The 13877-nt window shown below is 37.7% G+C and overlaps 1 protein-coding gene across 1 annotated transcript in view; it reads right to left on the bottom strand.

Annotated features, from left to right (window-relative positions):
* Nucleotides 1–13877, bottom strand: part of vps8 (VPS8 subunit of CORVET complex) — a 146099-nt gene that overhangs the window by 31252 nt on the left and 100970 nt on the right. Inside the window, exons 40-42 of the mRNA XM_062976463.1 lie at nt 13117–13198; nt 12283–12365; nt 3697–3777 (exon numbers count right to left, since the gene is read on the bottom strand). Coding sequence (XP_062832533.1) covers nt 3697–3777; nt 12283–12365; nt 13117–13198 — 246 coding nt within the window. The remainder of the gene's footprint in view (nt 1–3696; nt 3778–12282; nt 12366–13116; nt 13199–13877) is intronic.

Genomic DNA, 13877 nt, shown 5'->3' with positions numbered 1-13877 from the left:
AGCTGGTGTTGTCCGTAGACACCTCAAAGTCATGTGGCCAGCATGACTGCATGCAGCGCCGTTACCTTCCCGCCAGAGCGGTACCTATTGATCTACTCACATCTGCATGTTTTCAAACTACTAGGTTGGCAGAAGCTGGGGCTAATAGCAGGAGCTCACTCCGCTTCCTGGATTTGAAATGCCAACCTTTTGGTCAGCAAGTTTAGGAGCTCAGTGGTTTAATCAGCTGCGCCAACGGGGGCTCAAAAAAAAAAAAAACTTCCCTGCATTGTATAAAGTTTCTCATAAAGGACACCTAAATGAGAAAACAGACCTTGTGGTGTATATATGCTGTGAGTTTTACCACTGTTCTCCATGCACACTTTTTCCTAGTAAACACTGCAATCTTTAAGTTTAGGTGATCCCACTGGATTTAAACAGTATGGGGCATCCTAAGTCAATTCAGTCACTGCTCCTTAAACTATGGATCCTGACATCAAATAGGATCCCCATAGCTCAATGCTGGGGTCATGAAAAATATGGCACCAGTAAAAGGTTTCTGAACGCTACTAATTTACACCAATCTGTTAGCAACAAAGTGCAGTGCTTACAGTGGGGACCTTGCAGAAAATCTTTCAGCTGTATTCCACAAAAAATGGCTTGGTTAGCAAGCCTTGCAAATGCTGAAAAATTATGAGTGAACATTTTATTTTATATACCTGGGGTCACATAAAAATTTGTCAGGCGAAAAGAGGTCGCGAGTAGAAAAAGTTTAAGAAGCCCTGAATTAGATAATAACACTGCACAGAAAATTTTCTGTTACAGAAATGAAGATATTATTCTGAAAAAAGTATGTGTTCTCTGTATAAGACAAAATCTTATCAATGAAGTAAAGCTCAGTAGCTTTAGGGGACAGTATGAATTAATTACAGCATCTGTAGGTAGGGCTGTCTCTGTTGATCCTTTAACACAATTTCTCTATGGATCTTTCCCTTCTTTAGGGCAAGAAATCACTTGCTATTCTGAGAAATTGAGTTAATGCCTAAAGCTCCCATAGGAAAACATGGCTGCAAGTCAAGTGAGCAATAAGCACTTCTTTCTATTTCGGGCTTCAAACTGTCTATACATTTTTCTGTGGAAACTGTTTCAAAGATCAAAAGACTCTGTAGTATGAACAGCAGCTACCAGTAAACAATATATTCATTTTGAAAGGAAGAAAGGAACTGTATTTTTTCCATTCCATTGCAAAAGATGCTATCTCTTTATGTTACATGAAGAGATATAATATAAAAAAACAATTTCTACTAAAAGAAATGGGCATAGGAAATAACCAAGATGTATATTTACATCTGTATCTCTGCAATATGAAGAGAACAGCAGAATCAAACATATGCTTCATTAATACATATAATCTGAATGTTTGTAACCTGAGAGAGAGTTGATACAATTGACTTCTGAGATAACAGGTTTGAATAGAAAATTCCCAGTGAAGTCTTAACATGAAAATAGTCACATAGAGTTTAGAAATAACTAAATAATCAACTCTAGTTATGTCACTCATTGTGTCTGACATCTGTTGCATATCTTTCTTTATCTCTTGTTGACCTTTATCTAAATAATCTACAGCCTGTGTAATTCTCTTGTCAATCCTTACACCTCCAATTTTTTCATTCCATCTGTAATGGTTCTTAATTGGGTCAAGATTTCCCACATTGGATCTTCTTCTTGTGAAAGAGATCATCTCCTAGAACAGTGGTTCTCAACCTGGGGTTCCCAGATGTTTTTGGCCTACAACTCTGAGAAATCCCAGCCAGTTTACCAATGTTAGGATTTCTGTGAGTTGAAGGCCAAAAACATCTGGGGACCATAGGTTAAGAATCACTGTGCTAGAAGATTATTTCTGATCTTTGAATCTTGGTCTTGTTGACATTGCAATTATTTGCCACTATCTTTTTAGTATGCTGTTGCTTACAGCCCTTTTAATTGTTTCCCTGTTTTCTGTATTTCAAGCTGTATTGCAAGCTGTATTTCATCTACGGTTTTCTCTATGATTTTCTCTGTGGTTAATCTCTATAGTTACTTCCTGTCTTATTTCCTATTTTGAATCAGTCCAGACAGAGGTTCCATGTGGTCCCAGGATGTTATGGCTATCGAGTGCTTATGTATGTTAAACAATGTTACTTCCCACGGTTCTTATAGCATAATCTTTAACAAATTAATTCACTTTCACCCTTTGTAGTTGGTCTCACCAGCCAGTTTCATCTGGAAGACTTAGAAAATTCTTGAAGAATAGTTCCACTAATTAGATTTTTAAAGTCATTTTTTATCTCCACAATTTCCAATGGAGGAAAAATGAAAATAGTTACCTCTCAGAGATATTTCGTCCATGAAGTTGGCAAGCTTACAGAAGATTTAGGGGCATATTTTAGTTTGTTTTCTCAGACCTTATATAAATATAGTATTTTAAGAAGTGAATTGAAGCTGCTTCTGTCTGTATATGCCTGCATTACATCTCTCTCCCTCCTTTCTCTCCTTCTCCTATTTCAGTGGGGAAGGTGAGATCCTCTGAGTCCTTTTGTTTTGAAAAAGTATTTCTCAACTCCATATGGTTGACAAACCGCCAAGGATGTCCCAGTGCTCAACCAGCTCGCTGAGACACTGCTCACTGCTCCATTTTCTTCACCAGAAGTGACCATTTGCCATTTTTAACCCTTACCATCACTTCTAACCTATACTTAAAATGCAACCAAATCAAAATACAATTGGCTTAAAATTCAACCAATTCAGAATACCTCTAAATTAAAATGAAAACACAATGTGCTAATTTGAAGGGCAGACAAGCCCCAAAGTGTTTGACTGACCCATTTAAACTTGTGTCACCAAAGAGAGTTCCGCATTTTGACAATTTCTGAATTTTGACAGTGAAAATGGAAAGAGATGAAAACAGAGGGGTACATCAGTGACAAAACTAAACGAAGTAGTTATGAGATGAAATAGACATTCCCTTGAGATTTTGGAAAGTCATTGCAAAACGGATTCCCCTAGGCCCAATTGTCTGAATCACTACAAGAGAAGCTTTGTGGGAGGATCAATACCATACAGATATCATTTTATCTAATGCAACATGAAGCTGTTTATAAGAACATGCCTACCAAGTGAAGATTAGTAAATAGGTACCAGTACTTAGTAATTAATTAACATGAAAGGAGATTCAGAACTTGGAACATTAATTCTTCATTCCTGTTACTGGTTCTGGCATTTGAGGAATAACTCATGGTCATTTTATATTGTAACATTTAAAATGAATTGTATTAGAAGTTTCATTGCTATGAGCACTTTTTGTTATCCTTTTAACAAGCCATTTAGGATTGCTAAGGAATAGCATAAAGGTCTGAGGGTAAATCCTGTCAAAATGCCTCTTTAAAAGTCTTAAAATCCTCATAAGAAGAATTTTTTGAACAAACTAGAAATCATTATGTAGTCCAGCAATGTAGTAAATTTGTTCCCTCCTGTTGCAACAGCTTCTTTTAACCCTACTTTGTAAGGAATACTTTACTAGCAAGTTATTACTTCCAAACTGTCTTCATGTGGTTTTTTTCTGAGGACAATGGCAATCAAATAATGTCCTGTCATTGTCAGTGTTAAAGAACGTTGAGGCAGCCCCAATTTTTGAATATAAATTTATTTAAACAGGCCAAAAAAAATCACTGTACTTACTTGCTCATAATTAAAGCTGTCCAGCATACCCAGCACAAGACCTTGAATTTCTCCAAGTTTTCCTCTTCCATACACTGGATCCTGTTTAAAAATATTATAAATTTAAGTTGATCTATGTTTATGAAATTATTTTAAGTATTTCTATATCATCTCCTAGCCACAAATGATCATGAGGTAATGGACAAATGAAAAACAATTAGAGCAGTATTTCTTAAACTGTGCTCCTCCAGGTGTTTTAGACTTCAGCTCCCAGAAATCCCAGCCAGCTTAGCAGCTGTTAGGAATTGTGGGAGTTGAAGTCCAAAACACCTGGAAGAGCACAGTTTGAGAAACACTGAATTAGAGTAATACAAATATAAAAATATTTTAAAACATATTTAAAAAACCTCTAAAATTTTCTAAAAACAATCTGAATTAATCTTAGAATCCAGTTCCAAAACAGTTTTTTAAAAATCAGCAATTTCAAACACTAAATGTCATATGGTACAGCAGTCTGGGCAGCCTATCAGAAGTTTAAAAGAGGAACCAGCCTAACTAACTTCCTTGGATAGGGGATTCCACTGATAAGGAACTGCTACAGAGAAAGCCATGTAATGTATACCCACTATATTAATTTTACAAAATGTTGGGGCCTCCTCAGTGATCTCACATTTCTGGCAGGTTCATATGTGAGGAGGTTATCTTTCAGATATCTTGATCCCAAGTCATTTGGGGCTTTGTAGGCCAATGCCAGGATCTTTAAGCAAACTTGAGGTCACTTTAGATCTTGCAGGACTGGTGTTATATAGTCTCTAAAAGGCACATCTGTCTGGCTGCTGCATTTTAAGTTATCTACAACTTCCAAATGCTTTTCAAGGGCAGTCTCATATAGAGCAATTATAATAGTGTATAGCAGTGTTTCTCAAACTCTGTTCCTCCAGATGTTTGGGGCTTTGGCTCTCACAATTCCTAACAGCTGTTAAGCTGGCTGAGATTTCTTAGAACTGAAGTCCAAAACACCTGGAAGAGCAGAGTTTGAGAAACTAAGACATGAACTACTGTGGACAGATCTGGTCTGGCCGAGAATGTTCACAGCAGGCACACCAGTTGAAACTAGGCAAAAGTACTGGCCATCAAAACAACACGGCTTTCCAGGAATAGCACAGGCTCTATGAGCACCCTCAAGTTATAAACCTGATCTTTCAAAGGGAGAGCAACTCAGTTCAGAACAGGCTCTGATCCCAATCCTAAATTGGTTTTCCGACTGACCAGCAGGATTCCCTTAGGTCTGGATTAACCCTCAGTCTATTTATCCATGGGCAATTGTTTACAGCAGTGGTTCTCAACCTGTGGGTCCCCAGATGTTTTGGCCTTCAACTCCCAGAAATCCTAACAGCTGGTAAACTGGCTGGGATTTCTGGGAGTTGTAGGCCAGAACACCTGGGGACCCCCAGGTTTAGAACCACTGCTTTACAGCATTCAGAAAATGATTCAGTGCTACCACAGCTTTGTTTGCATCAGTTATAAAGGAGATATAGAGCTGGATATCATCAGCATACCTCTCCCAGTGGCTTCATGCATATGTTGAAAAGCTTGGGACAGCACTGACCCCTATGGAGCCCCTAATGGACCAACAGTCTCCCAGCACCACCTGCTGGGAATGTTCACTCAAAAAAGACCAGAATCATTGCAAAGCAATGCTCTAAAATCCCGTTACATAAACAGCCCAGAGGGAGACCATGGTCAAGGTTATCAAATGGTACTGGAAGGTCCAGGACTAATAGGAACACCTTCCCCCTCTCCAAATCCCACTGTAGGTCATCCACCAAAGTGACCAGAACTTTTTCTGTCCCATAACCAGGCCTGAACCCAGATTGGAATGAGTCCAGGTAATCATCCATTAAAGCCTGCAGTTGTGTGACCTCCAGGGAAGAAGATTAGAAACTGCACAGTAGAGAGGTGGGATCCAATGATATTTTTTTCAACGGTGTTCTCACAATTGTTTCTTTTGCTACACCTACTTTAGAGTGAAAATAATAAGGAAACCCATTGAAACTTCTGATTACCAAAAATATGTATCACCTTTTACTTAATCAAATTGGCAAAATATACAAAATGAAGAGTTAAATCTATTATCTTCTAAACGGAGTAAGTGTTCACAAATAAAACTATTCACAGATTCACTGAGTACATATTCAAAAGACTGTGAAAGTAGTTGAATATGTTATGAAGATAATTGTTTTTACCTCTTGTGGATTTGTCAAAAACACTGCTTCCAAGGTCATTCACTAACAGCAGCATTTATAGCCATCCTACATAAGACTGTTATGAAACCATCTTGCACTGGAAGGATTCTACTTTAACTGACTACAGTCTCTTCCTTTCCTTCCATATGCAATTGATAAAGCAAAGAGAGCTGAAATTCTCTAGTGCAATCAAAGAGTCTCTAAGATTTCTTTTCTAAAGAAGTTTTGGTTTAGTCATGTGTGAGATATAATTATAGATGGGTTACATGCTGCCTCATGAGAAAAGGTCAACAGGATTTTCATTATTTACAATTCTGTAGTAATCTCAAGACTTCTTATAGCTCTCTGTTTAATTTTTAAAGATTGATGTTGTGGTAAAAACACACAGCCAGAAATGCAATTTAAAGTATGATCTTAGGCTCAAAAACAAAGCATTTAATTGCTTTTTAAAATGAATGTAGAGAATGGGTATGGGCACCCCTGTTAAATCTTTGATTGATGCCTGGGCAATTCAAGCATAGCAGAAAAATTATTATAAAAACTAGAGTACAAATTGTCTGCAAACATTAAAAACAGTAATTCTTTCTACACTGAGGGTGATTTATCTATTTGAACAAATAGTTAAATATGATTATCTTTGGGAAATTGGATGAGATCAATGTTGCAAACAAACTTTTTTGGGAAAGTGTGAGCTTTATATAGTAACAGAATAACTGAATGAATTAATTTATAAAACTGGAGCATATATCACTGATGCTTCATAATTAATTTATGAGCTAAACGAGCTTGTACTACTACATGGGTTGCTGTGGATTTTGAACAAAAATTTAAGCTCATTCAACATTCTTCAAAGTACTAGGACACCTGCATAATTCAGGACTTCTCCAAGCCATACAGACTGTGCTCACGGGCCAAATATAAAATGAGGATTAGCAGCTATATCAGCACTAGCAGAATAGCCCAAAATGCTATCTCTTGTGCAAAATGCCCATTCAAAATGTCGTTTTCTGTATCTTTACTACCTCCAATTTGATGCTAACTCGTATGTAGCAGATAAGCTCTAATCAAAAGTTAGCTGAAAAACGATTGCCCACAAACTACAAAATTACAGTGTCTAAAATCATTGCCAGTGATATAGCTCTTTATTTGGGAAGGTTCTGCATTAGGTTCCTTAAATTCTATTTTGGTTCTAATTTTTTACTTAGGTCAACCTAAACCTTATGCCAAAGGTATATCCTCACAAATGTGGTTGTGTCTTTTGGGGTCACATTCAGCTTCCAGTAAGTGCCTTCTATTTAACATGTATAATTTAAAGGCAGCAGCACTGAAAGCACTGCATGCTGAGACACCATATAAATTATGGAGAACAACTGGGAAGTCGGGACCCTTAACACAGCATGTACGTAATCCATGACATCCAGGAATCTATTTTTATCTGTCAGAGAGTCCACTATTCTCTTCTGATGCACTCTCTCACACACTGCGTATATGTCAAGGGAAGCCAAATAATATTTAGAAGGAAAACTGAAAAAGAAACAAGCTGCAATCAAAAGGAAGGCTGCTGCCTGAAGACTCTATCATACAAAATTGTACATGTATGGATCATTTTGGAAATCTTATATTAAACTCAGATAGTAAGGCATTTGAGTTATGACGGTTTCAATAGGCAATATAGATAGCGGGTGATGTGCCCTTGAAAGTGCTACTTCCCTGAATAAAACTGGTGGTGCACATTTAATTCCAGTTCCTCATATTGTACTCACTTGTATACTGTACAGATTTCCGAATGGTAGTTTGATTGGGAAAAGAAGAACAAGGCAGAGCAGTTAATTTAGTAGCACAATAATGTGTGCTACTCAGGCCCAGGCCTGAGAGAACGTGATTGGCAAGAAACAGCAGCATCAGATAGATCCTATTGAGAAGCAGTAGAGAACTCCCATTCCCAGTTTAGCTGCCATGCACAATGTAAAGGCCCCCCAAAGCTGTGGTGAGTCCAAACAGGAGCACCTGAGACTGTTAGTGGTATGAGCTCAGAATAAACCTGTAGAAAGAATGATGTGTAGGCTAGAAGTCAAAATGGAAATAAACATCCCTATGGTCGGCCACTGCAAATCAATCCCATTTGCATGAACAGGCCCTTGTGGAGTAGGTTGTAAATCTCTTCTCTCAAGGTTTGAGTGGGTGGTAAACTAAATATTGTTGAGTGTGGGAGTAGCAGGTCAAAGTCTATGAAATAGCCTTTTAGTATAATGGAAAAAAGCCATTGGTCTGTAACAATGTTCTGCCCTGCAGTAGTGAAGACTGAAAGCTTGTCCCCAAAAGATGGGATGGAAACACAAGGATGCATCATCAAAGGTGCCGATAGGAAGAATTCAAATACTGCTTGCTGGAGGATGACTTGAACTTTCCATGTTGGAAATTGTATGAAAGGAAGGAAGAGATCTGGGAAGATGGTCAAGAGGATTTCTGCTTCAAGGGCTCTGAGTATCAGTAACATCTGTATTGGCACAAAGGAAAACTTCAAAGAAAACGAGATTATTTTGTGGTGTGCATCTGTGATCCAGTTTGTCCATTTGTATTAGAACTACGAAATTGAAGTTTATTAAACTGCATGTCTTTGATCTCGACCAGTGTGTATTAGGAAAGTGCAGAGGATCATAACTGCATGGTGCTGAAGCACAAGACGACTAAGACAGCAGTAAGAATTTGCCTCTCTGTTTTTCTGCTAATTCTTTCTATTTGGTTTTACTATTTGAAACTGAATTTGGTAATATGGGTTGGTTTAAAATACAGTGGTTCTCAACCTGTGGGTCCCAGGTGTTTTGGCCTACAACTCTGAGAAATCCCAGCCAGTTTACCAATGTTAGGATTTCTGTGAGTTGAAGGCCAAAAACATCTGGGGACCACAGGTTGAGAACCACTGGTTTAAATCATTTTAAATCATTTTACAAATCATTTTTGTAAGATAATGTATTTCAGAAAGGAATCCAAGATCTAAATATACAGTATATTTTATATTCACAAAACACATATGGAACTAATATACAACTGAAGCAACTGGCTCCCAGAACATTGTCCACTAAAGGAACTTGGGTTTGGCCAAATGCTGTTACAGGACCAGATGTCCAAAGAATACTTGAAGATCTCATCTGAAATCTATATGTATAGAAAAGTTATTGAACTGTAAAGGCAAGCTCCTGTGCTATCACTGACTGAAGGGGCAAGAATACAAATTAGCCAACTGTATTTGACTAAAAGTCTATTCTGTAAAGAAAACTGATGAACTATATCATTCAAAATCTTGCATTCCATTTCACATCCCAAGTGATTGTACAAGTTAGCACACACACGGTCACTATATCAGTGGAACACACATTTCAGTGTCTTCTCCAGTATTGAAGGCCATAGTGGAATTAAAATAGACATTGATTTTTGTTCCAATGCTGCTTATTCCTCAGAACTGCATGCTGTTTAATTCCAGCAGATTTGGAATGCTTATAATCACATTAAATTGCCTTGTTATGCTTAAATGTCCCCAGGTACAGTTCTGAATGTCCTACAACCATATGGAAATAAATAATATTAACATCCCCTGGTTCCTGAACATCTATACATTGAGGCATCAGAATTTATCACATTTTAGAACATTCATAAGGGATTATGTCTTTGTGAAAGATTTAATGCTTTACTTTTCATCTCGTTTTAGATAGCATTCACCTACTTAATGGGATAAACTTCCTGTAATGCCCCAAAGGTTCTCCTAGCATCATTTCCAAACACTTCATGTTTCTTTTAAACTAATGCTACTAAATCCTCTGAGACAGATTAAGAATTCAAATCTAATGTTATTCACATTTAATAAAGTTTCAAATACATGTAGAAAGGGTCAATGTAAATGTGAAATCATAGCTCTGGTGTTTCTGCAGAAAACATTACAATATTCCTGTCACATTTGGAAGATGCTTCTCAATCATATTTAAAATGAAGCAAGCAGCAAAAATGACCTTGTTAAAATGAAAACTCATAGATTATAAAACCTCTTCCAACCTAAAGTGCCAATTAGAATATAAATACCTTTTGCAAATTGATAATCCATTTTGTTATCTATTTTGTTTTCTTACCGCAGAATTATATTCAGAGCCAGTAAACAGCACACTGTGCATTTACTAAATGCATTTGACTTATTATTTGAATGCCAGTAACAATTATTTCCACCGCTATCTGAAGGCACCAACAGTAAGAGAGGCCTCAACCAATTGTGTGGCACATATGCAGTGTGACACATGCTGTCTCAGAAGTTTAACATTATATACAGACATACAAGCAAGGATTTATTTCTGCGCAACAAAGGAAATTGGGCCGCAATAAATAAGTTTACTTACTCCATCTTTTGCACCAGAACTAATGAGATCATTTTCATATAGCTGGTTATCTTCTGGTTTGGCTTATCCTCATGTATACATTGTAACTCAAACTAACAAGCAGCTTCTAATCAGATTTTTCAGACTTTCCCTCTAAAGCTATGCTACAGAAGGTATATGGCTCACTTTCCAAATTACAGCTGACAGAAGGATATGTTCATATTGTAAAGAAAGCACTGTTTTGGATAAAACTAAATATTATAAATCCATATGTTTCAAGTTTGATTTGATAAATCACACACAGAGAAAACATACCATTTCTCAGGGGAATTATGTGTCAAACAAAAGGTGGAAAAAATAGGTTTCTCATCTGTAACTGTAGTTCTTCAGATGGTCATCTGTGGACCTTCAAATGTGGGAATCTCTGTTTCTGTACATATCATCCCAACACTACATACCACACATGCTTTGTATTGTTCCTACTCAACCTGCCTCAGTTCAAGGTCTGCCAGAGAAGCCAGCAAGCAAGGAAGTCCAGCACAGTTAGAGAGGTGAGGTGGGTGTGTTGCAGGAGTTTAAAATGACCACTTGAAGAATCACAGTTACAATTAAGCAACCTGCTTTTCTTATTCATGGTCTCTGTGATTCACACATATGAGAGATTGGCAAGCTAAATACACTTAGATCAGTGGTTCTCAACCAGTGGGCCACGAGAACAAAAATCCGGTCCTCAAATCTCCACCCACATTTCTGTATTTCTGCATGTATTTATTTATTTATGCTCCTTTCTGCAGAGCTGACCATTGCATTGGATAGACCACATCAGCTCTACATTATTAAATATGGTTTTCTGTGGGAGAGCAGATGGCAACTACTGGATAGCATATGTTCTGTATCAGAAACTAGAGCTGTTGTGGTCTGTCCCATGCAGTTTTCTGAATCAGCACCCCAAATAATCAAACCAAATCTAAAGTTGACCAAAACCTGATTCTTAACCCTTTTGGTACTAATGTTGGAGAGTGGTCCCCGGTCAAAATGGTCCCTGTTCAAGTGGGCCCTGTTCAAAGTGGTCCCTGGTCAAAAAAAGGTTAGGAACCACTGACCTAGATGGAGGATTAGTATGTTTGCAACACCTGAAGCACAGACAAGCCAAAAGAGGGAGAGCCTCTGACCCAAACCTCAAGTCAGAACTCCTTCACACAAAGATGAGTGGCTGAGCCCAAGCAGATGTTTGAACATATCAAGTCAAAAATGCAGATGAAGTGGAAACAGCCCTCATTGAATGAAGAGAAAGAGAGAGAAATGAGAACATTTTGAATAGTACAGGAAAGGGTTAACACCCTTGTGGCGTCTGTTTTGCTGTCTGTGCCCCTGTTCAGAAGATTTCCCCTCATTTCTGTCCCTGTGATAACTGGATTTTGAAAAATTTGGCTTGTTGTGGAAACAAGGATTGATGATAAAGTTTCAATTGAGACACTTTTTCCCCATGATAGTAACTCTTCCGGGAGTTAATTTCCCTTCTGAGGGGTAGATGTATGTTAATTTCCCTTCCTGTTGCCTCACCCCCATTCTTAGCTATGAGTAATTTGTAAGTCAGAGGTTTGTACCTCAAGGACTGCCTGTATACTGGTTTGAGTGTTAGACTAGGATACTGGGAGACCAGAGTTCAATTCTCCAGTTGGTCATGGAAACACATTGAGTGAAACTGGGCAAGTCAATTATTTCAGCCTTAGAGGAGTCCAAGGTCAAATCCCCTCTGAACAAACTCTGCCAAGAACACCCTGTGATAGGTTTGCCTTAGGGTCACCGTATGTCAGAAATGACTTGAAGGCGGACAACATCAGGCATCTGATCAGGCATCAGGCATCAGGCATATTATGGGGATAATTTATTTAACTGTACATAAATATCTGAGTTTACTTAACCTAGTAACACACACACAAAGATGGCTATAGAAAGTATGTTGAATTATTACGTCACCTTTTTTCTCCATAGCTCACCTGTAAAATTCTCTGCAGGATCAATGGTAAAGAAATGAATGCTGCCATATTGTTCAGCACTTGCATTGTCAAATTCTTCAAAACTAGAACAATAAATACTGCATAATCAAAATCAGCAGAAGCAAAACTAGTTTTTAAAAAAAAATTACAATGAGGAATGCATAGGAATGGATTTTCTACTGCATGTTGCTACTGAACCGAGAAAATTATTTATTGTGTTTGATTTATGATGAGTTTCTGTACAGCCATAATCAAATGTGTTTCAGTTCAATAGATATTTTCCCTGGGTTCTCCCAATATTAAAATTACACCTACAGAGAAAACGTGGTTCAATAACTATATCTGAAGGAAAATGCACAGCTCCTAAAAATATTATTACTGAAAAATATTTTCACTGTCATATCGCATACATCAAGGGCTAAATTCAATATCAGACCCAATGAAAGTAAGGAGACAATAAGTTTATTGTAACTAATAACTGTTCATTGATTCTTTTCTAAATAGGATTAACATTAGATTTTGCTACAAACTGTTTTAAGAAGAAATCATGACTTTACAATAGCTAACAAAACAGCAGAGATAATTTGGCTATATAATCAACAATATTCTACTGTCGGGCCATGCTGGTGGCTGTGGGGTTCTGGGAGCTGTAGTCCAAAAGGTAACTGTTCTAAGCTTTGATTCAGAGTAAATGTACAATAATTGATACATTTCCTAATATTTCAGCTCTACAATACCAACTTAAAAAGGAAGCTTCAGAGTCTCTCACTATCCTTAATTATTCAGCTAGAAAACAAACAATTTTAAGGTCATAATGGAGATCAATATACTTACATTCCGAGTAATGGCCCAACACTGTAGAACTAGATGACCTTTTAGGGGACATCATTGCCTCCAAGAGTGGAAACCACAGAGCCTAGAAAAAAAAATTAGGAAAAGGAATCACATGAGCACCAGCTGATTCACCTGAATGAGGTAATAATTCCACTGAAAAGCTATGTACTTTCCCCTGGGCTGCTAAGTTTACTTCTAACTCAGTATACTTTTAACTGAGAGTTAAAACAGGTAGGTACCTTTAGAAAGGTTCTCATCCTTTATAAACCTTTATAAATCTTTTATGAAAACCACCACTCCTCTTGATGTTTCCCCAGCAACAAGAAGAGTGTCTCTCTGGGCAGCTAAACCAAGCAATTCCAACTGGATGCCCCCCCACGAGGGTCTTCCTCCAGGGGCAAACCAAGAATGGACAACTTGGAAGTCCCTGAACTGACTGAGAAGCGGAGTGGGCAGATCAAAAGACAACCTAGCAAGATGGCACTACCTGGAGGAATCCTCCATCTTGTGTGACTCTGGAGCTGAACAAACAACTCCTCATATGTATGCTTGCCCACAATGCCCTGCCTCATGCATGTTGTTTAAAGCTACGGAGAATGTGACTGCTTTTGCCCACTTTTGGTCCAAAACTATTTAGCTGTTTATGATTCCTTTATTTTATCACTTTTAAACTTATTTATTATGCAATGCTTTTGACACAAAATAAATAAATATTTATAAAGGAATGCATATCTGCATCAGTGTGGGGAGAAACATTGCGG

Source organism: Anolis carolinensis, chromosome 3 (assembly GCF_035594765.1).
Source record: "Anolis carolinensis isolate JA03-04 chromosome 3, rAnoCar3.1.pri, whole genome shotgun sequence".
In the NCBI taxonomy this organism is placed as follows: Eukaryota; Metazoa; Chordata; class Lepidosauria; order Squamata; family Dactyloidae; genus Anolis; species Anolis carolinensis.
This window is presented reverse-complemented; position numbering and strand designations above follow the sequence as displayed.